This window comes from Ranitomeya variabilis, chromosome 2 (assembly GCF_051348905.1).
Source record: "Ranitomeya variabilis isolate aRanVar5 chromosome 2, aRanVar5.hap1, whole genome shotgun sequence".
Lineage (NCBI taxonomy): Eukaryota > Metazoa > Chordata > Amphibia > Anura > Dendrobatidae > Ranitomeya > Ranitomeya variabilis.
The window spans coordinates 535,728,389-535,752,349 of NC_135233.1; the positions used below are offsets into that span (position 1 = coordinate 535,728,389).

General features: G+C 45.1%; 1 protein-coding gene across 3 annotated transcripts in view; it reads left to right on the forward strand.

The window, feature by feature from the left end:
- Positions 1 to 23,961, forward strand: part of SPON1 (spondin 1) — a 1,148,287-nt gene that overhangs the window by 159,600 nt on the left and 964,726 nt on the right. For all 3 annotated transcript variants that reach the window (XM_077288119.1, XM_077288120.1, XM_077288121.1), the window contains one exon: positions 21,947 to 22,053. In XM_077288119.1, coding sequence (XP_077144234.1) covers positions 21,947 to 22,053 — 107 coding nt within the window. The remainder of the gene's footprint in view (positions 1 to 21,946; positions 22,054 to 23,961) is intronic.

Here is a 23,961-nt window from a genome sequence, read left to right on the forward strand (position 1 = left end):
AAAATAAAATTAGATTAAAAAACAAACAAATGGTGCTTACACGATGACGGCTGCCTGCACTCTCACGCTGACGACCCTAGGAGCCACTCGGAGGACCTCTGGATCGAGCACCAGAATCTGAACACTAGAAGAAAAATAAAATAAAAATTATGTGCTTGTAGGTTGCCTTTTTATGTGTTGTGTGCATTGTGATATCTATAATTATCATTTTATATATGTTGTGTGATGTCTGTAATGATCTGTTTGTATGTGTTGTGTGCAGTGTCTCTGTAAGGATCTTTTTCCTTTGTGTTTGGTGTAGTGTGAGGTTGTGGTTCCGAGATGCATGCAAGAAACATACCAATTGCGATCCCACTCCAGGTCTCTATCCACTCAAGGTCTCTCTCTCTCTCTGTGGCTGGCTCGGCTCTGGCTGGTTCGGCTCTGTGGCTGGTTGGCTCGGCTCTGTGGCTGGCTGGCTCGGCTCTGTGACTAGCTGGCTCAGCTCTGTGGCTGGCTGGCTCGGCTCTGTGGCTGGCTGGCTCAGCTCTGTGGCTGGCTGGCAGGCAGGATCTTTGCTTGCAGGGTGTTGGCTCTCTGCTTGCAGGCTAGGCTCTCTGCTCTCTGGCTGGCAGGCAGGCAAGCTCTTTGCTGGCAGGGTGTTGGCTCTCTGCTGGCAGGCTAGGCTCTATGCTCTCTGGCTGGCAGGCAGGCAGGCTTTTTGCTGGCAGGGTGTTGGCTCTCTGCTGGCAGGCTAGGCTCTCTGCTCTCTGGCTGGCAGGCAGGGTCTTTGCTGGCACGGTGTTGGCAGGGTGTTGGATCTCTGGCTGGCAGTATGGCTGGAAATGAGTGAGGGCCTCAATGGCATTGTTTTATATATGTGTCCTGGAGGCAGGCTAATAGGTTCTGAGCATGCTCAGATTAAAAAACTGGATCAGGCCGCCGGATCTGCATTCCGGCCCTTCCGGCTTTATCGCCGCAGACAAAAAACGTTACTGTAGACGGTTTTCCGAGACGCCGGAATCATAATTTTCGCCGGATCCGGAAAAAAACGGAAGGAGCGCTGGGCCATGCGGCACAATCCGGCGCTAATACAAGTCAATGGGGAAAAACCGGTTCTGGTTTTTATTTTCGCCGGTTCCGGTTTTTCTGAAAATAGCCGTAATGTGCCGGAATTAAAAAACCTGATGGGTGAAAGTTGCCTTAATCAGATAATACTGACATGCAAAACCGTCCTGACTCCAGACCAGAAGGGGGAGCTCTAAACCATATTTCAGGGGAACTTCCCTGATAAATTCTGGCCTGGGGGAGGGGTTAGAGAGTCTGTTAGGGACAGTGAGAGGAGGAAAGGAAAAGGAGAGGAGCCTGGAGTCTGGAGCTGCGAGTGGGCTCATCTCAGAGGAATAGCACCAAGAGACCGGACACTGGGGCCCATGGTGGTGTGGGAATTGCAGACTCAGCCACTGAACCCGGAGGGCAGAAGATTGCAAGTCTCCTGTCCCATCTAACACCTGCAGGTACCACAGCAAGTCAGGAGCCTGGGGCTGCCAGAGAGAGAGGACAGTGCCCATGAAAGGATCTGGCTGTCAGCCATACAGATTGAGAATACAGACACAGAGAGGACTGGAACAGAGCTTCAGGCAGTTAGGGTATGTTTCCACAGTCAGGAAACGCTGCTTTTTTGACGCTGCACAGAGCTGCAGCGTCAAAAAAGCAGCGTCCAGATGTTCCAGCATAGTGGAGGGGATTTTATGAAATCCCGTCTCCACTATGTGTGGAAACCCGCACGCGGTGGCCCTGCGACTCCGGACATGCTGCGCGTCTTTTCAGATCGCAGCATGTCCGTATGCCTTGCGGGGACGCAGCGTCCCCGCAAGGCATATCACAGGGCCCTATGGGAGGGAGCGATCATCCCGGATGTGAAGAGTTAACACATCTGGCATGATCGCGTCCCAGAAAGGGGGCGGGGCTTAGCGCCGAGCGGCTTTGCCGCTGCGGCGATCTTGCCGGCCATCCTGAACGTGGAGACATAGCCTAAGGGTCAGATATACATTGCAGAAGGATGGCCTCCCAACCCAGCTGGCTAAGTGGATACCAAGCTGTTTCCAGGCTGCCCGGGCCCCACCATCACTGGTTAACTGTACCCTGGACTGTACTTGAATTCTAGAATCAGCCATGGAGGATATGTTAAAACATAACTTTTGATAATATTAGATTAAGAATAACTTATGGACACCCAATAGAAAACACAAACAAAAACAAAGTGCTCAAGTGAACCAGTGCTCAAAAGATAAAAATTTGATTTATCTCACCAATGAAGACGGACATGTCAGTGTAGTAGTATACTTCCCAGTCTCTCAGACTGAAAGGTCATGGTCCAGATACGTAGGGGAGGGGTAGGGTTTAACCCCTTCCCGACCCATGACGCCTATGCGGCGTCATGGAATGATCGCATCCCTGCAGATCGGGTGAAAGGGTTAATTCCTATTTTACCCGATCTGCAGGGAGAGGGGGAGTTGTACTTCAGCCTAGGGGGGGGTGGCTTTGCCCCCACGTGGCTACGATCGCTCTGATTGGCTGTTGAAAGTGCAACAGCCAATCAGAGCAATTTGCAATATTTCACCTATGAAAATGGTGAAATATTGCAATCCAGCCATGGCCGATGCTGCAATATCATCTGCCATGGCTGGAAATCATGTACTGGCCCCCCCCACCGCCCCCGATCTCCTCCCCAGTCCTCCGTTCTGTCAGGTACCCCCCTCCGTCCCCCTGTTCGCTCCCCCGTGCTCCTGTCCGCTCCCCCGTGCTCCTGTCCGCTCCCCCCGTCCTCCGATCCCCCCCCCCTGTGCTCCGATCCACCCCCCCACCACCCCCTCATACTTACCGATCCTCCCGAAGTCGGTCCGTCTTCTCCCTGGGCGCCGCCATCTTCCAAGATGGCGGGCGCATGCTCAGTACGCCCGCCGAATCTGCAGGCTGGCAGATTCGTTACAGGTACATTTTGATCGCTGTGGTAGGTTCTACCACAGCGATCAAAATAAAAAAATAATAAATAACCCCCCCCCTTTATCACCCCCATAGGTAGGGACAATAATAAAATAAAGAAAATCTTTTTTTTTTCTTTTTCCACTAGGGTTAGGGTTAGAACTAGGGGTAGGGTTAGGGGTAGGGTTAGGGTTACGGGTAGGGTTAGGGTTAGGGGTAGGGTTATGGCATGTGCACACAGAGCGGATCGGCCGCGGATCCGCAGCGGATTGGCAGCGGATCCGCAGCGGATTGGCCGCGGATCTGCAGCGGATTGGCAGCGGATTGGCCGCGGATCCGCAGCGGATTGGCAGCGGATTGGCTGCGGATCCGCAGCGGATTGGCCGCTGCGAATTCGAAGCAGTTTTCCATCAGGTTTACAGTACCATGTACACCTAAGGAAAACCAAATCTGCTGTGCCCATGGTGCGGAAAATTCCGTGCAGAAACGCTGCATTGTATTTTCCGCAGCATGTCAATTCTTTGTGCGGATTCCGCAGCGTTTTACACCTGTTCCTCAATAGGAATCCGCAGGTGAAATCCGCACAAAAAAACACTGGAAATCTGCTGTAAATCCGCAGGCAAAACGCAGTGCCTTTTACCTGCAGATTTTTCAAAAATCGTGCGGAAAAATCTCACACGAATCCGCAACGTGGGCACATACCCTTAGGGTTAGGGTTGGAATTAGGGGTAGGGTTGGAAATAGGGTTAAGAATAGGCTTGTGGTTAGGGTTACGGATAGGGTTAGGGGTGTGTTGGGGTTACAGTTGTGGTTAGGGTTGGGATTAGGGTTACGGTTGGGATTAGGGTTAGGATTAGGGTTGGAATTAGGTTTACGGTTGTGTTGCGGTTAGGGTTGTGGTTAGGGGTGTGTTGGGGTTAGGGTTGTGATTAGGGTTATGGCTACAGTTGGGATTAGGATTAGGGGTGTGTTGGGGTTAGTGTTGAAGTTAGAATTGAGGGGTTTCCACTGTTTAGGCACATCAGGGGCTCTGCAAATGCAATGCGACGCCCGCAGACCATTCCATCAAAGTCTGCATTTCAAATGTCACTACTTCCCTTCCGAGCCCTGACGTGTGCCCAAACAGTGGTTTACCCCCACATATGGGGTATCAGCGTACTCACAACAAACTGGGCAACAAATATTGGGGTCCAAATTCTCCTGTTACCCTTGTGAAAATAAAAAATTGCTTGCTAAAACATCTTTTTTGAGGAAAGAAAAATGATTTTTTATTTTCACGGCTTTGCGTTGTAAACTTCTGTGAAGCACTTGGGGGTTGAACGTGCTCACCACACATCTAGATAAGTTCCTTGGGGGGTCTAGTTTCCAAAATGGGGTCACTTGTGGGGGGTTTCTACTGTTTAGGCATATCAGGGGCTCTGCAAACGTAACATGATGCCCGCAGACCATTCCATCAAAGTCTGCATTCCAAAACGTCACTACTTCCCTTCCGAGCCCCGGCATGTACCCAAACAGTGGTTTACCCCCACATATGGGGTATCAGCGTACTCAGGAGAAACTGGACAACAACTTTTGGGGTCCAATTTCTCCTGTTACTCTTGCAAAAATAAAAAATTCTGGGCTAAAAAAATATTTTTGAGGTAAGGAAACACATTTATTATTTTCACGGCTCTGCGTTATAAACTTCTGTGAAGCACTTGGGGGTTCAAAGTGCTCACCACACATCTAGATAAGTTCCCTTGGGGGTCTAGTTTCCAAAATGGAGTCACTTGTGGGGAGTTCCTACTGTTTAGGCACATCAGGGGCTCTGCAAACGCAACCTGATGCCCGCAGAGCATTCCATCAAAGTCTGCATTTCAAAACGTCACTACTTCCCTTCCGAACCCCGACGTGTGCCAAAACAGTGGTTTACCCCCACATATGAGGTATCAGCGTACTCAGGAGAAACTGGACAACAACTTTTGGGGTCCAATTTCTCCTATTACCCTTGGGAAAATAAAAAATTGTGGGCTAAAAAATCATTTTTGAGAAAAGAAAAATTATTTTATATTTTCATGGCTCTGCGTTATAAACTTCTGTGAAGCACTTGGGGGTTCAAAGTGCTCACCACACATCTAGATTAGTTCCTTGGGAGGTCTAGTTTCCAAAATGGGGTCACTTGTGTGGGAGCTCCAATGTTTAGGCACACAGGGGCTCTCCAAACGCGACATGGTGTCCGCTAATGATTGGAGCTAATTTTCCATTCAAAAAGCCAAATGGCGTGCCTTCCCTTCCGAGCCCTGCCGTGCGCCCAAACAGTGGTTTACCCCCACATATGGGGTATCATCGTACTCAGGACAAACTGGACAACAACATTTGGGGTCCAATTTCTCCTATTACCCTTGGGAAAATAAAAAATTCTGGGCTAAAAATCATTTTTGAGGAAAGTAAAATTATTTTTTTATTTTCACGACTCTGCATTATAAACTTCTGTGAAGCACCTGGGGGTTATAAATGCTCACTATGCATCTAGATAAGTTCCTTGGGGGGTCTAGTTTCCAAAATGGGGTCACTTGTAGGGGAGCTCCAATGTTTAGGCACACAGGGGCTCTCCAAACGCGACATGGTGTCCGCTAACGATTGGAGCTAATTTTCCATTCAAAAAGTCAAATGGCACGCCTCCCCTTCCGAGCCTTGCCGTGCACCCAAACAGTGGTTTACCCCCACATATGAGGTATCGGCATACTCAGGAGAAATTGCCCAACAAATTTTAGAATCCATTTTATCCTGTTGCCCATGTGAAAATGAAAGAATTGAGGCTAAAAGAAATTTTGTGTGAAAAAAAAGTACTTTTTCATTTTTGCGGATCAATTTGTGAAGCACCTGGGGGTTTAAAGTGCTCACTATGCCTCTAGATGAGTTCCTTGGGGGGTCTAGTTTCCAAAATGGGGTCAATTGTGGAGGAGCTCCAATGTTTAGGCACACAGGGGCTTTCCAAACGCGACATGGTGTCCGCTAACGATGGAGATAATTTTTCATTCAAAAAGTCAAATGGCGCTCCTTCCCTTCCGAGCCTTACCATGTGCCCAAACAGTGGTTTACCCCCACATGTGAGGTATTGGTGTACTCAGGAGAAATTGCCCAACAAATTTTAGAATCCATTTTATCCTGTTGCCCATGTGAAAATGAAAGAATTGAGGCTAAAAGAAATTTTGTGTGAAAAAAAAGTACTTTTTCATTTTTACGGATCAATTTGTGAAGCACCTGGGGGTTTAAAGTGCTCACTATGCTTCTAGATTAGTTCCTTGGGGGGTCTAGTTTCCAAAATGGGGTCAATTGTGGGGGAGCTCCAATGTTTAGGCACACGGGGGCTCTCCAAACGCGACATGGTGTCCGCTAAAGATTGGAGCCAATTTTTCATTGAAAAAGTCAAATGGCGCTCCTTCCCTTCCGAGCCCTGCCGTGCGCCCAAACAGTGGTTTACCCCCACATATGAGGTATCAGCGTACTCAGGACAAATTGGACAACAACGTCCGTGGTCCAGTTTCTCCTTTTACCCTTGGGAAAATAAAAAAAATTTCGCTAAAATATCATTTTTGTGACTAAAAAGTTAAATGTTCATTTTTTACTTCCATGTTGCTTCTGCTGCTGTGAAACACCTGAAGGGTTAATAAACTTCTTGATTGTGGTTTTGAGCACCTTGAGGGGTGCAGTTTTTAGAATGGTGTCACTTTTGGGTATTTTCAGCCATATAGAACCCTCAAACTGACTTCAAATGTGAGGTGGTCCCTAAAAAAAATGGTTTTGTAAATTTTGTTGTAAAAATGAGAAATCACTTGTCAAATTTTAACCCTTATAACTTCCTAGCAAAAAAAAAATTTGTTTCCAAAATTGTGCTGATGTAAAGTAGACATTTGGGAAATGTTATTTATTAACTATTTTGTGTCACATAACTCTCTGGTTTAACAGAATAAAAATTCAAAATGTGAAAATTGCGAAATTTTCAAAATTTTTGCCAAATTTCCGTTTTTTTCACAAATAAACTCAGAAATTATCGACCTAAATTTACGACTAACATGAAGCCCAATATGTCACGAAAAAACAATCTCAGAATCGCTAGGATCCGTTGAAGCGTTCCTGAGTTATTACCTCATAAAGGGACACTGGTCAGAATTGCAAAAAACGGCAAGGTCATGAAGGGGTTAATAATACTATCTACCCTGTGTGCCCCTGTGTAGCTCCTGTCCTAACAAGGACAGGCCCCAAGTGGACCCTACTATGGACAACCACCAAAACAAGAATGTAGATAACCAAAGATCCTTTTCTCCCTACGCGTTTCAACTCTGATGCTGGAGAATCATTAGGGGAGTTCAACTAGATATATGTGCCAATAGGCATAAGTAGTCCAAACAAAAGTCTGTGTATATCATGGGTCCCGCAGTGGCTGGGCACCCAGAACTGAGATGACTCTCTGTGTCCGCAGTCTAAAATGAGTCCTCACCTCCGTCTCAGAGTGATCTCTTTTTAAGCTTCCCCCAAGAGATAAAGTCCGCCCCTAGTCTATAGCGTAAGTATACTTGCAGCCATTAGCATAGATGATTACCCCTCACATGACGCAAGAGATGACGAAGGGAAGGAGTATGTACTTACAGCACGTGTAGCCACTGGTGTCCTCAACCGGTAGTAGTACACCCATGAGTGGAACGCATGTGTACTGGAAGTCGTAACGCCATATTGTATACGTCATATCTCTGCGGGCACCCGTATTCTGCCTCGGCAGTTGCGCTCCAGGTCCTGGAACGAATATTAACCGGATGTAGTGACGTAGAGTTGTGCACGTGACTTCCTGTCCATTACTCATGCCGGATGTTCGCGCTATTGGACACGGAACATTAAAGCACCAGAACTAATGAAACCATGCTATCGGCGTCCCATATGCATTTTATCAGGACATGGTCTGTAGTGCGTTCCAAATCATGGAACGCAGGGCACCGGAAATGACACCAGGAGCTGCTTAACATACTTACAGAGGCCCCGAGATATTATAGAGCAATTAATGATGGATCAAGTGCAAAACTCCATAATAAGCCCATTGTTTCTAATAGAGGTATAAACACATATTACATTCCGCAATTGTCAGAATGAGAGTTATTGAGACGGTCGTTACAAATTTATGAGGAGACAGAGCCAAAATTGCATAAAAATTGAGTTCCAAACTACATGATAGTCCAGTATCATAATAGTGGTGTGAAACCCTGCAGTCGAGTCCTCATTTAAACGTACATGTAGAAAAGGACTATCGTAGGAGAGAGCAGTGGCTCAGTCCCAAAGAGTCATTGTAAACACATATATAATTTTGTTTTCTTTGGCAGTTTGCCCTGCTTAGGGCCCATGATAAGGAACCAAGAGATACCGGTACCGGCCATAAAATGTAGATATCACATAACGATATATTCATAAAATAATAAGGATAAGAAGGAAAGAAAAGAGAGAATTGTTGATATGGAAGGGAGGATATGGGAAAAGGGGGTGGGGGAACGGAAGGGACTGGAAAGAAGACCAAAGGGGAAGATGGAAGAGGGAGGAAGGATAGACATACTACTAATGGGTGATAGATCCCTATCATAGAAAACAGCCATAGCTAAGCTGATCATTCAGACCCCGGGGATGACACGTGTCCAGTAAGAATATCCAACTTGCCTCCCTCTGTAGGAGCATCCTGTCGAAATCACCCCCCCTAGATGGCATATGTACTTTGTCAATTCCCATGAAGCGCAGCACCTTAACGATCCCTCCATGTGTCCCATTAACATGTTTTGCAATGGGGGAGTCTACAATGACTCTTTGGGACTGAGCCACTGCTCTCTCCTACGATAGTCCTTTTCTACATGTACGTTATAATGTGGACTCGCCTGCAGGGTTTCACACCACTATTATGATACTGGACTATCATGTAGTTTGGAACTTGGGGCCCGCATCAAAGCCGGGACATGTCAGCTGTTTTGAACAGCTGAAATGTGCCTGCAATAGCGGCGGGTGGAATCGCGATTCACCCTCCGCTATCAACTAGTATGTGTCCATCAAAATATCCTTTATTGCAAGACAAATAGCAATCTTACTTCTGAAATAGATGTACAATACAATACATAAACATTGGTAAATCCACTAGGTAACTAAATAGTGACTACAATGGTGCAACCCATAAACCGAGACACATAGCAGGACATAAGTATTAGGAGGTAATACAAACGATATCCAATGAATATCCAACAGAGAGAAAGGCCCAAAGACTGCAGCACATAACGGAGTTCAATATTCTTTGCACGGCTAAATTGCCACAGTGAGTACCGCCATCGTGTGCCACATTTGTATGCCCATACTAACTGTGTAAACAAAAAATAAATGTACTAATTACCCATTGGTGATGAAAAGTCCAAACTAGGTCCCGGTCCTGTACCCCAACGCGCGTTTCGCGTTCACGTGTGCCGCTTCCTCAGGGGGCATGGCTAAATCCGGCTCTCCATCCGGTATATATGCTTGTTTAATTGGAACACATGTGATGTAATGGCGAAAAAGGGGGACGTGCGCGTGCGCTGCGGTGAACCGCAGGTAACTATAGTGTACAGCGCCTCAAGCCTCGATCTCGTCAGACACGGCCGGGTCACATGAGCGGGTCGGCGCCACGCTCATTTTGCTGAGTTGGTGAAACTAAAAACTATACCACGCCACTTCAAACAATTCCATGATTGCAATCCCAGGTCCTTTATGGCACGTGGGATTGATCACGTACAATGTGGCATAAGAGGCGGTGATGTGAGGCGCCTCTTGGCGCAAAGGGAATGTCGCTGGATTTCCACCTTGGGAACCATGATGCCTAATGGTCTTAATGAAGCACATGGTTTCTCATCATTTTTGTAATTTTTGGTTGCGTTTAGGTTTTCTTGCTGTCCTTGCCCCTGATCATTGGTTTTAATTTGGTCTCTTTTTATTTTAATTTCAGTGCGTTTATATGTATGTCAGCATCCATGTGATAGATGACGGTGAAGAACATATGGCAGAAAATATATTACTAATTGATTCTACTTACCTGCGGGAGGATGAAGGAGGAGTGGTGATGTCTGTTCACGGACTGTTCCATCTACAAGAAAATGACATATGGAAGTTATGTACGCATATGACAATTGTTATTAAGTGGATGGACTTCGTATGTGCATAACATTATGTCCAAAGATGCATTGTATGGTTGTTAATTGGCCCTAAACCCCCCCCTCCCAATATGACCTCCAGCATCATACATCTAATGGAAGCATTGATTTATACATTTTTAACCTTTTAACTAGTACAGAAATAAAGTGTTTATATTGTTTTTAAGTGATCTAAATCACTAGGTTATATAGCACATTGTACTAGTCACTTTCATGCACTTTTTCACTTTTTAACATATGTATATGTATCAGCATGTATATTTACCCTTGCACTTTATTTAGCACAGCTCTATTGCTATTTGCACATGATAGTTGCCTCTGATCCCCTCTTTCTCGCTGACGGTCCGGTGTCATGTGGAGTGGGCGTGGCGCCGACCCGCTCATGTGACCCGGCCGTGTCTGACGAGATCGAGGCTTGAGGCGCTGTACACTATAGTTACCTGCGGTTCACCGCAGCGCACGCGCACGTCCCCCTTTTTCTTCATTACATCACATGTGTTCCAATTAAACAAGCATATATACCGGATGGAGAGCCGGATTTAGCCACGCCCCCTGAGGAAGCTGCACACGTGAACGCGAAACGCGCATTGGGGTACAGGACCGGGACCTAGTTTGGACTTTTCATCACCAATGGGTAATTAGTACATTTATTTTTTGTTTACACAGTTAGTATGGGCATACAAATGTGGCACACGATGGCGGTACTCACTGTGGCAATTTAGCCGTGCAAAGAATATTGAACTCCTTTATGTGCTGCAGTCTTTGGGCCTTTCTCTCTGTTGGATATTCATTGGATATCGTTTGTATTACCTCCTAATACTTATGTCCTGCTATGTGTCTCGGTTTATGGGTTGCACCATTGTAGTCACTATTTAGTTACCTAGTGGATTTACCAATGTTTATGTATTGTATTGTACATCTATTTCAGAAGTAAGATTGCTATTTGTCTTGCAATAAAGGATATTTTGATTATATCTAGGCTTAATATGACTCGTTTTTCTCCTGTTTAAATAAATTTATGATCGAGTGGCCCTAAATGTAAGGAAATTTACTGACGTCTAATTTATGTTTATAGTATGTGTCCATACGTCGGGATGCGTCGGTAATACAAGTCTATGTGCAAAAAACGCATCCTGCGAGCAACTTTGCAGGATGCGTTTTTTGCACAGAACGACGTATTGCGACGGCCCCTAATCGACTGAAATGTGAAAGAGGCCTAAGGGGGAAATATCCGGATTGGTGTGACCGGTTAATGAAGGAAGCCCAGAAGAAAACAGCATGCCGGCGTGTATGGCAAAGACGAGGAATCCACCGCTAGTCAGCTCAACTAGCGGTGGATTCCCATCCGGTCCGGTCCGGATATTTTCTCCTTAGACAGATTCTTTCTGCCGTTGTGCCGGTGATATATAAACGCGTTCACCTACACTTTCTTCTCTGATAAACCGTGGTTACTGAAGAAGGCCGTTTATTGTGGCCGAACGTTTATTTGATGACTACATTAAATCACAAACAAATTCTACATAAGTTGAGTGCCTAAGTTTATTTCTTCTATATATATGGTGTGGGACCCTAATAAGGCACCACGACTGGTAGTGCATATGGTGTTTTTCTATATGAACTCATAATGACCTGGAGAATCAAAATGGCAGGTTGGTTTCAGCATTTAGTGAACCTAGCAAAAAAGCCAAACAGAAAACAAGTGTGGGATTGCACTTTTTTCACACTTGGAATTTTTTTCCCGGTTCCTAGTACACGACATGCTAAAACCAATGATGTCGTTCAAAAGTACAACTTGTCTCACAAAAAACAAGCCCTCACATGGCCATATTGACGGAAAAATAAAAAAGTTATGGCTCTGGGAAGGAGGGGAGCGAAAAACGAAAATGCAAAACCGAAAAAGGGCAAGGTCTTGAAGGGGTTAATGCAATGTCGTGGCAACCAAAGCAGCATAATTCTGGCGTATTTCATTTTTTTCTCACTACGCCGTTTAGCGATCAGGTTAATCCTTTTTCTTATTGATAGATCGGGCGATTCTGAACTCGGCAATGCCATATATGTATATTCTTGATTTTTTAAAATTGTTTTATTTTAAATGAGGTGAAAGGGGGTGATTTGAACTTTTATATATTTTCTTTTTCAGATTTTTTTTAAACATTTTTTTTTTTACTTTTGCCATGCTTCAATAGCCTCCATGGGAATGCTAGAAGCTGGCATAGCCTGATCGGCTCTGCTACATAGGAGCAATGCTCAGATCACCCCTATGTAGGTGAACTACAGTATTGGTATGAGCACCGACCACAGGGTGGCGCTCACAGCAATCTGGCATCAGCAACCGTAGAGGTCTTCAGGAGACCTCTGGTTGTCATGCCGATGCATCGGTTCAGCGATGCACGCATTTCCGACCCAATGGCCGGAAGTGAGTCGCCCGCCAGGGCAATGGGGATACTCGGTACCGGGTCCGGTCGCATTTAAAGGGGAGGTCACAGTGGCTGCGACCCGGTCCGTGGCCTTGGGCACTCAATTAAAAGGGGAAAGGTCTTTTAAGGGAGTTATAATAAAGTTTGTGTTTGTGACGCCACGATCGATTGTGATCGACGCTGCTTAAAAGGGTCTCTGGGGTGATGTTACTGCAGCATAGATAGTGATGCTTCCCACAGGTGAAGCGGGGTCCCCAGGGCTCCTGGTGTGCTGGGCAGAGATGGTGTATGCCGGCAAATAAATGGAGGACACAGAGTTGTAATGTCTTTACCTGGTTTACTGACGGTAGCAGTCCACAGTCCAGGGTACCAGGAACAGGTGGTGATGTGGTCCGGCCGGCCTGGAGGCAAAGGTAGATCCCTCTCCCAGGTGAGGTCCATAAGCCTTCCTACTCGCGCTCGTATGCAAGGTCTCTGCTGCCTGTAGCTTGCTGGCAAAGTCCTCTGTCTCTTGTCCTGGGACAGTTACCTGTATGATGGGCAGTGTGAGCCTTTTTATAGGGTCTCTTGTTATGGTTTCCAATGGCAAGGAAACATCAGAAGCATAGAATAAACGGACAAGCTCTCGGGTGATGGAAACTAGAGCTGACCGCGATGCTAAACCTACACTCCACACTAGAAGTAGCCAGGGGGCATTCCTGCGTTGTCTCTAGATGCCGCGCGCCAGCCGGAGAACTAACTACCCCTGGTAGAAGAAAACACAGTCCTGGCTTGCCTCCAGAGAATGTCCCCACAGGAGATAGCAGCCCCCCACATATAATAACGGTGAGAGCAGATGAAAAGACACACGTAGTATGAAAGCAGATTTAGCACAGAGAGGCCCGCTAACTAAATAGCAGAAAGATACAACAGAGGACTTCGCGGTCAGCTGCAAAACCCTTCAAAACACCATCCTGAAATTACCTTAACTCATGTGACAACTCATGCCACTGGAGTAGTAATTTCAGCCCAACAAGAGCTTCCAGCTGCAGAGATTCACATAAGTGCAAACTGGACAAAACATACAAAAATAGACTTAAGGACTAAAGTGTCCAACTTAGCTGAGCAGAAAACTGAGAGCAGGAACATGCAACAGAATCACTCTGGATACATTGATGGCCAGCATTAGAATGACTGAGGAGCAAGGTTAAATAGGATACTCCCACATCCTGATAGGAACAGGTGAACTGAGAAGGCAAAGCTTGCAGGACACCAGTACCACAAGAGACCACCGGGGGAGCCCACGAACCGAATCACAACAGTACCCCCCCCTTAAGGAGGGGGCACCGAACCCTCACAAGAACCACCAGGGCGATCTGGATGAGCCCTATGAAAGGCACGGACCAAATCAGAAGCATGAACATCAGAAGCTGTAACCCAAGAATTATCCTCTTGACCGTAGCCCTTCCATTTCACCAGATATTGAAGTCTCCGTCTGGAAACACGGGAGTCCAGGATTTTCTCCACCACGTACTCCAATTCACCCTCAACCAGCACAGGAGCAGGAGGCTCAACAGAAGGCACAAGTGGTACCTCATACCTCCGCAATAATGACCGATGGAAGACATTATGGATAGCAAAGGATGCTGGGAGGTCCAAACGAAAAGACACAGGGTTAAGAATTTCCAAAATCTTATAAGGACCGATGAACCGAGGCTTAAACTTAGGAGAAGAGACCCTCATAGGGACAAAACGGGAGGACAACCACACCAAGTCCCCAACACGAAGACGAGGACCAACACGACGATGGCGATTAGCAAAACGTTGAGTCTTCTCCTGGGACAACTCCAAATTGTCCACCACCTGCCCCCAAATACGATGCAACCTATCCACCATGGTATCCACTCCAGGACAATCCGAAGACTCCACCTGACCAGATGAAAAACGAGGATGGAACCCTGAATTGCAAAAGAAAGGGGAGACCAAAGTGGCAGAACTGGCCCGATTATTAAGGGCAAACTCAGCCAACGGCAAAAAGGAGACCCAGTCATCCTGATCAGCAGACACGAAACACCTCAAATAAGTCTCCAAGGTCTGATTAGTACGTTCCGTCTGGCCATTTGTCTGGGGATGAAATGCAGACGAAAAAGACAAATCAATGCCCATCCTGGCACAAAAGGCCCGCCAAAATCTGGACACAAACTGGGATCCCCTGTCGGAAACGATATTCTCTGGAATACCATGCAGCCGAACCACATTCTGAAAAAACAGGGGCACCAACTCAGATGAGGAAGGCAGCTTGGGCAAGGGCACCAAATGAACCATCTTAGAAAAGCGGTCACACACCACCCAAATGACGGACATCTTCTGAGAAACAGGGAGATCAGAAATAAAATCCATAGAGATGTGTGTCCAAGGCCTCTTAGGAACAGGCAAGGGCAACAACAACCCACTAGCCCGAGAACAACAAGGCTTGGCCCGAGCACAAACATCGCAAGACTGCACAAAAGTACGCACGTCCCGAGACAGGGAAGGCCACCAGAAGGACCTAGCCACCAAATCTCTGGTACCAAAAATTCCCGGATGACCTGCCAACGCAGAAGAATGAACCTCCGAGATGACTCTATTGGTCCACTCATCCGGCACAAACAATCTACCAGGCGGACAACGATCAGGCCGATCCGCCTGAAACTCTTGTAAAGCACGTCGCAGGTCTGGGAAGACAGCAGACAATATCACCCCATCCTTAAGTATACCCGTAGGTTTAGAATCACCAGGGGAATCAGGTTCAAAACTCCTAGAAAGGGCATCCGCCTTCACATTCTTAGTACCTGGCAGATACGAAACCACAAAATTAAACCGGGAGAAAAACAACGACCAGCGCGCCTGTCTAGGATTCAGACGTCTGGCCGACTCAAGATAAATCAAATTTTTGTGATCAGTCAAGACCACCACCTGATGTTTAGCACCCTCAAGCCAATGACGCCACTCCTCGAATGCCCACTTCATTGCCAAAAGCTCCCGATTACCGACGTCATAATTTCGCTCGGCGGGCGAAAATTTTCGAGAAAAGAACGCACAAGGTCTCATCACTGAACAATCTGAACTTTTCTGCGACAAAACCGCCCCCGCTCCGATCTCGGAAGCATCAACTTCCACCTGAAAAGGAAGAGAAACATCAGGCTGGCACAACACCGGAGCAGAAGAAAAACGGCGCTTAAGCTCCCGAAAGGCCTCCACAGCAGCAGGAGACCAATCGGCAACATCAGCACCCTTTTTAGTCAAATCAGTCAAAGGCCTGACAACGCTAGAAAAACCAGTTATGAATCGACGATAAAAGTTAGCAAAGCCCAAAAATTTCTGAAGGCCCTTAAGAGAAGTCGGTTGCGTCCAGTCACAAATAGCCCGAACCTTCACAGGATCCATCTCAATAGAAGAGGGGGAAAAAATGTACCCCAAAAAAGAAATCTTCTGAACCCCAAAAACACACTTTGAACCTTTAACAAACAGAGAATTGGTCCGCAAAAACCCTCCTAACTTGTTGAACATGAGATTCCCAGTCATCCAAAAAAATCAAGATATCGTCCAAATACACAATCATAAATTTATCCAGATATTCACGGAAAATATTGTGCATAAAAGACTGAAAGACCGAAGGGGCATTTGACAGACCAAAAGGCATCACCAAATACTCAAAATGGCCCTCAAAATTGCGTATTAAATGCGGTTTTCCACTCATCCCCCTGCTTAATTCGCACCAAATTATACGCACCGCGAAGATCAATCTTAGAGAACCACTTCGCCCCCTCAATGCGAGCAAATAAATCTGTCCGCAATGGCAAAGGATACTGATACTTGACTGTGATCTTATTCAAGAGTCTATAATCAATACAAGGTCTCAAAGAACCATCGCTTTTAGCTACGAAAAAGAACCCCGCTCCAAGAGGAGACGAAGAAGGACGAATATGTCCCTTTTCCAAGGACTCCCTAATATACTCTCGCATGGCAGCATGTTCAGGTACAGACAGATTGAATAGACGACCCTTAGGAAATTTACTGCCAGGGATCAAATCTATGGCGCAATCGCAATCTCTGTGAGGAGGAAGAGAATTAAGAGTAGATTCCTCAAAAACCTCACGATAATCAGACAAAAACTCAGGAATTTCAGAGGGAATAGATGAAGCAATGGAGACCAAAGATGTGTCCCCATGATTTCCCTGACATCCCCAGCTTAGTACAGACATTGTTTTCCAGTCAAGGACTGGGTTATGAGTTTGCAACCATGGCAATCCCAGCACCAACACATCATGTAGATTATACAGTACAAGGAAGCGAATCACCTCTTGATGGTCTGGAGTCATACGCATAGTCACTTTTGTCCAGTATTGTGGTTTATTACTAGCCAATGGTGTAGAATCAATACCCTTTAAAGGTATAGGAACTTCCAGAGGCTCTAGATCAAACCCACAGCGCCTGGCAAAGGACCAATCCATAAGACTCAAAGCGGCGCCAGAATCCACATACGCATCCGCAACAATAGAAGATAACGAACAAATTAGAGTTACAGACAAAATAAACTTGGAGTGCAAAGTGCCAATAGCAGAGGATTTATCAACTTTCTTTGTTCGTTTAGAGCATGCTGATATAACATGAGTAGAATTTCCACAATAGAAGCACAAATGATTTTTGCGCCTATAAATCTGTTGTTCGCTTCTGGACAGAAAGCTATCACATTGCATACTCTGTGGTGCCTCTTCAGAAGACACCGCCAACTGGTGCACAGGTTTGCGTTCCCGTAAACGCCGATCAATCTGAATTGCCATTGTCATGGACTCATTCAGACCAGTAGGCGCAGGAAACCCCACCATGACGTCTTTTACAGCATCAGAGAGACCTTCTCTGAAAATTGCCGCCAGAGCGCACTCATTCCACTGAGTAAGCACAGACCATTTTTGAAATTTTTGGCAATATATTTCGGCTTCATCTTGCCCCTGAGAGAGGGCTATTAGGGCTTTCTCAGCCTGAATCTCCAAATTTGGTTCCTCATAAAGCAACCCCAAAGCCAGAAAAAACGCATCCACATTGAGCAACGCAGGATCCCCTGGTGCCAATGAAAATGCCCAATTTTGGGGGTCACCCCGCAGTAAAGAAATAACAATTTTTACTTGCTGGGCAGGATCTCCAGCAGAATGAGATCTCAGCGAAAGAAACAATTTACAATTGTATTTAAAATTTAGAAAACAAGATCGATCTCCAGAAAAAAACTCCGGTATAGGAATTTTAGGTTCAGACCGAGGAGCATGTATCAAAAAATCTTGTATATTCTGAACTTTAGAGGCAAGATTATTCAAATTGGTAGCCAGACTCTGGGGATCCATATTTCAACAGATAAAGTCTGAGCCATTCAGGGGTTAAGAGGAGAGGAAAACAGGAGACTACAATTAGAGCTGGAGTGCAACTTCAGAGGAAGGAAAGAAAAAAAAAAAAAAAAAAAAAAAAAGGTTTCACACAGTTCCTTTTCTCTCCTGCTTCAGCCTATAGATTAAACATTTGGGCTGGCCATACTGTTATGGTTTCCAATGGCAAGGAAACATCAGAAGCATAGAATAAACGGACAAGCTCTCGGGTGATGGAAACTAGAGCTGACCGCGATGCTAAACCTACACTCCACACTAGAAGTAGCCAGGAGGCATTCCTGCGTTGTCTCTAGATGCCGTGCGCCAGCCGGAGAACTAACTACCCCTGGTAGAAGAAAACACAGTCCTGGCTTGCCTCCAGAGAATGTCCCCACAGGAGATAGCAGCCCCCCACATATAATAACGGTGAGAGCAGATGAAAAGACACACGTAGTATGAAAGCAGATTTAGCACAGAGAGGCCCGCTAACTAAATAGCAGAAAGATACAACAGCGGACTTCGCGGTCAGCTGCAAAACCCTTCAAAACACCATCCTGAAATTACCTTAACTCATGTGACAACTCATGCCACTGGAGTAGTAATTTCAGCACAACAAGAGCTTCCAGCTGCAGAGATTCACATAAGTGCAAACTGGACAAAACATACAAAAATAGACTTAAGGACTAAAGTGTCCAACTTAGCTGAGCAGAAAACTGAGAGCAGGAACATGCAACAGAATCACTCTGGATACATTGATGGCCAGCATAAGAATGACTGAGGAGCAAGGTTAAATAGGATACTCCCACATCCTGATAGGAACAGGTGAACTGAGAAGGCAAAGCTTGCAGGACACCAGTACCACAAGAGACCACCGGGGGAGCCCATGAACCGAATCACAACAGTCTCTATCACGACCTGGGCTCTTAGTGTACTGCTGCACCTTCAGGTGTGAGTGCAGGCAAATAACAAAGTCATATGCCCTCTAGTTCTGCCGTGCGACCTGGAGTACAACACAGCCTTGGGCTCCCGGTGCCTGATTCCTGCGCTTCGGCTCTGAGGGTGCCCAGTCACAGTTCCCATCTGAGCCCCTTTCCTTCTCCTGTGTTTCTTTCCTCTGATGCTTCACTACATTCAACCCCTCAGATTCACTTCCTTTCCTGGAGCTGCAGCTCAGTCCTGGCTGCAGAGCTCTGCTGTCTTCTCTCCACTCCTCTCCTTTCACTGTCTGCTCTAGACTGAACTGTCTGCTCTGGCTGGACCAACTGACTAACTCCTCCTCCAGACCAGAACACTTAAAGCTGGAGAAGCTGTTATGATCCTTAGTGGTTGAGGATCACAAATTACTCCAGCTAAGTAACAAACATAGGACAAGCTCTAGGGAGGTGGCAAACTGGACTGACCGCAAATCTGAACCTATCCAAACACACTAGAAGTAGCCGGTGAACGTGCCTAAAAATCCTAGACGTTTCGAGCCAGCCTGTGGAACTAACTACCCCTAGAGAGAAAGAAAAGACCTCTCTTGCCTCCAGAGAAATAATCCCCAAAGATATAGAAGCCCCCAACAGATAATAACGGTGAGGTAAGAGGAAGGCACATACACAGGGGTGAAAGCAGATTCAGCAAATGAGGCCCACTAATGCTAGATAGCAGAAAATAGAAAAGGGAATCTATGCGGTCAGTAAAAAAACCCTTACAAAATATCCACTCAGAGATTTCAAGAACCCGCACACCAACTAACGGTGTGGGGGGAGAAACTCAGTCCCCTAGAGCAACCAGCAAGCGAGGACATAACATTTTAGCGAGCTGGACTAAAAACATAATGAACACTGATAATCAAAAAAGGATCAAACAAAAACTTAGCTTGTCTTGGAGAGACTGGGAGCAAGGTAGACACAAGGAATCTGAAGAGCACTGAATACATTGATAGCAGGCAAGGAACTGAGTCTCCAGGTGAGCTAAATAGGAAACCAACCAAGGATAACGAACCAGCTGATGCAGCCAACCTGCAGAAAGACGACACTACACAGTACCGCTTGTGACCACTAGAGGGAGCCCAAAAATAGAATTCACAACAGGAAGCTCCCCTGAATCCGGGTCCTGAGCTCCCCCTTCTGGCCTGGATTCAGAATGTGTTGTAGGTAGGTGCGTTACCTGGTAAAGGGAATCCTCCTTACCTCCAAACATGATATCACCCTCCCCGAAAGGAAAGCAACATCACTGTAACAACTGGTTACCTGGGGTGTTACAGAAGCGCTAGTTAAATGCCGCTGTCAGAGTTTGACAGAGGCACTAGTTAATAGGTGTGTGTGGATCGCAATTCCACCCTCGCCTATTGCGGGCACATGTCAGCTGTTCAAAACAGCTGACATGTCCTGGCTTTGATGCAGGCTCACCGCCAGAACCTACATCAATGCGGGGGGTTCTGCCATCAGACGTTCTATTCCGTCCGATGGCAGAAAGGGGTTAAATTGCATTTTATTGGATGAAATAAGTATTCGATCACCTACCAACCATCAAGAATTGTCTCTCACTGACCTGTTAGTTTTTCTTTAAGAAGCCCTCTTATTCTGCACTCCTTACCTATATTAATTGCACCAGTGTGAACTCGTTACCTGTATAAAAGAACCTGTACACATACTCAATAACACTCCAACCTCTTTACCATGGCCAACACAAAAGAGCTGTCTAAGGACACTAGGGACAAAATTGTAAAATTGCACAAGGCTGGGATGGGCTGCAGGATAATAGGCAAGTAGCGTGGTGAGAAGTCAACAACTCTTGGCACAATTATTAGAAAATGGAAGAAACACAAGATGGCTGTCAATCTTCCTCGATCTGGATAGCCATGTAAGATCGCGTCTGGATGCTTGAAAATGGTCATTAATCAACCCAGAACTACATGAGAGGACCTGGTCAATGACCTGAAGAGAGCTGTGACCACAGTCTCAAACATTACCATTAGTAACACTATGTCTTCATGGATTAAAATCCTGCAGGGTCCCCATGCTTATGCCAGCACATGTCCAGGTCTGTTTGAAGTTAGCCAGTGACCATCTGGGTGATCCAGAGGAGGCATGGGAGAAGATCATACAGTCAAATGAGACCAAAATAGATCTTTTTGGTTTCAGTTCCACTAGCCATGTTTGGAGGAAAAAGAAGGATGAGTATAACCCAAAGAACACTGTCCCAACAGTGAAGCATGGTGGGGTAAACGTTGGGAGTGCTTTTTTGCGAAGGGGACAGGACTGTATATTACAAGTAAAGTGAATGAGGTCATTCAAAAGAAAGCCATTATTCAGCTATGTTGATAGAAAAATGTAAAAGTTATAGCTAGAAGGGGAGACAAAAACATAAATGCAAAAAATGATTAAGCCATGCCTCGGAAAAAACAACTTGCATTTAGGTTGAGAACTGCTGTTGGCATATCACTTGTAGTGCTCGTGCCACAAAGTGTATTTTCTGTCCCAGTGCTTTCCTTTAAACGGAACACACTCAAATTGATGCTATTCAATAAGGCAGTGGAGATAAATGATTTTTTTTTACTGTCTCAACCTGCATGTGAAAAAAATCCCAGTATGCATTGAAAATCAGGTGAGACTCCCCCCTTGAGTGAGAAAAAAAATTGTCCTACTTTTCTGGATGAAAATCCGACAGATGTTTCACACGCTCTTGTGAACTTCCCCTTTTCTTTCTTATAATCTGCAGTTTTTTTATTGAAACCTAGAAACTACAAGTTGGGCTTCTTTCTGCAACTAATTTTGTACATCTCTTCTGATTTCTTAAAATAATACAAATGTTGATTGTCATGAAACACACTGGTGAAGATTTCCGGCAGTGTAGAAATATATTATTGTTGGATCAGGATGATGAAGTGTAACAATGACATAGTGCATTTGACGCCAACCATACTGTATAGCGCCCCTCATACCTCCACATGTTCTGTGCTACTTTCTGTAGACCACTGTACAGTACAGCTCATTCTTTATGTATTGTCTTTATATTTCAGTAACTCTCGCTGCTGCTACACCTGCCTACTTTAGAGGATTTACACTCATTGCACTAAAGGAGGGTAAAGATGGTGAAAAAGAAGCTGATCATGCCGGGTCTTTTCAGGTAAGAAATTTCACCTATCTTGATTGTTTTCACAGTAATTGTTCATTCTCTTTCCAATCAATCATAGGTTACACTGCAGAACGCACTTCGCGTTATGACACGCAGCTTTAGTTGAGGAAAATATTAAATTTATTGACAAATTGTTAGGTTGCTGTTCAGTCTGATCTTTCCCTTGTTGTCAAATAACCATTTTGGGACACTTGATAGGTACTAAAACATAACTTTGGAGGGCATTGCATTTAATATGTCTTTTGATGCATTCATGCTAAAACATCTGTGTGCAGAAAATGTTCAGATTTCTATTGTAGCAAGAATCAGTTGATTTTTCAGAGACTGGAACTATTGGGCAAGAACAGTTATTTACTCACTGCTAAATGTTTAGAACTATTTCAAGCTCAATTTTACTTTTTGCACAAAGTTTTTTATTGTTCTTTGGTTTGTAAAGGTTTTTTTTTAGACAAGCCATTAATGAACATTCCCTATAATACTTGTTTGCCAATTATCAGCTTGTGTAAACATGCCAGCAATCTCCCAATCAATCAGCTATACAATCATGCAGACATTAACGGCCCATAAAGTCTAGTCAACTGCAGCCTTCAAATGACCTCCAATCGGCTAGATACAAGTAGAGCAATGATAGTATAATGGCCTGTTTAGATCGGCCAACCCAAATTCTATGTGCACAGAACGATCATATTCTGTCACAATAATATCATTGTTAAAGGCAGCACATGACCTGTTTACACAGGAATATATGCTACCGAGAATGATGATTTTAATGCTAGCATGAACCATCCAATCACTCAATTAAGAAGCATTTTGCTTGTACGTTGTGATTGCCAGCATGTTTACTCAATTGGTGAACAAGCGTTCTAACAAACCCTCACATTTGATTATCAGCATATCTAAAAGAGCCATACAATCATCATTCTCAGCAGCGCATTGTTCTGTGTAAACAGGAGTTGTCTTACCCATAACGATAATATTCTTTGTATGCAGAATGATTGTATAAATGATTATTCTGTGGGAATAGAATTATGGTTGGCTTGTCTAAACAGTTATGCATAGCCAATCAGCGGTAATTTAACTTTCATGGTCAGCCTGTCTAAATGGGTCGTAAATATGAAATACACTTTGTGGGAATGCGACTCACTTGGGTGCGTAACACAGGACTGTTTCCATTTAAATGTCCAGCCTGGTTTATCAGTGCTTCATAAACTAGACGCAATCAAAGGAAAATAAACATTCTTTCAGTGCAGGCAAAGCAATGTTAATAGTTCCAACAAAGTCACTTTAGACACAGTCCAGGACACACAGGTTGGATAGCATCCAGCATACCAGCTCAGTCTGGAGACATCACACGGGAGGTTTTTTCACCTCCAAACACAGGCCATGTGTCAAACAAAAAGTCTCCATTTTATCATGTGAACCACATCCAGAGGTGGGGTATGTGGACAGCCAGACCCTCCCATCTCTCAGGCTGCCCTTAAACCTTACCAAGAAGCACAAAAAAGCTCCTTAGTACTATGTGTACTATGTGCACGATTGCATTCCTCCAGGTTTACATCACAGAGGACAATGACCTTTATGATACATACTTCCATCAACTATGTGTCCTGTAGCCACCTTTAGAAGTGGTTTTCTTAATAATCTTAAAAAAAATGTTCTACAATTTTGTTGCTCCAGGCTATGTGTATGTCCTTCACCTAGCTGGCTACTCAAATTTTAACACAAATCCATTAGAGCTCTGCTATCAGCTATGGCCACTTCCTCTCCTCTATCCCTTCTCTCTGGTATGTGTTCATTTTGTGTCTGCACAATTTTTTTTTCTTTTTTCTTCTTTTTGTCATGTAAAAGTGTAATTTTAACATCCATGCGACATCTTTTTTTCTTGCACATAAAAAAAAA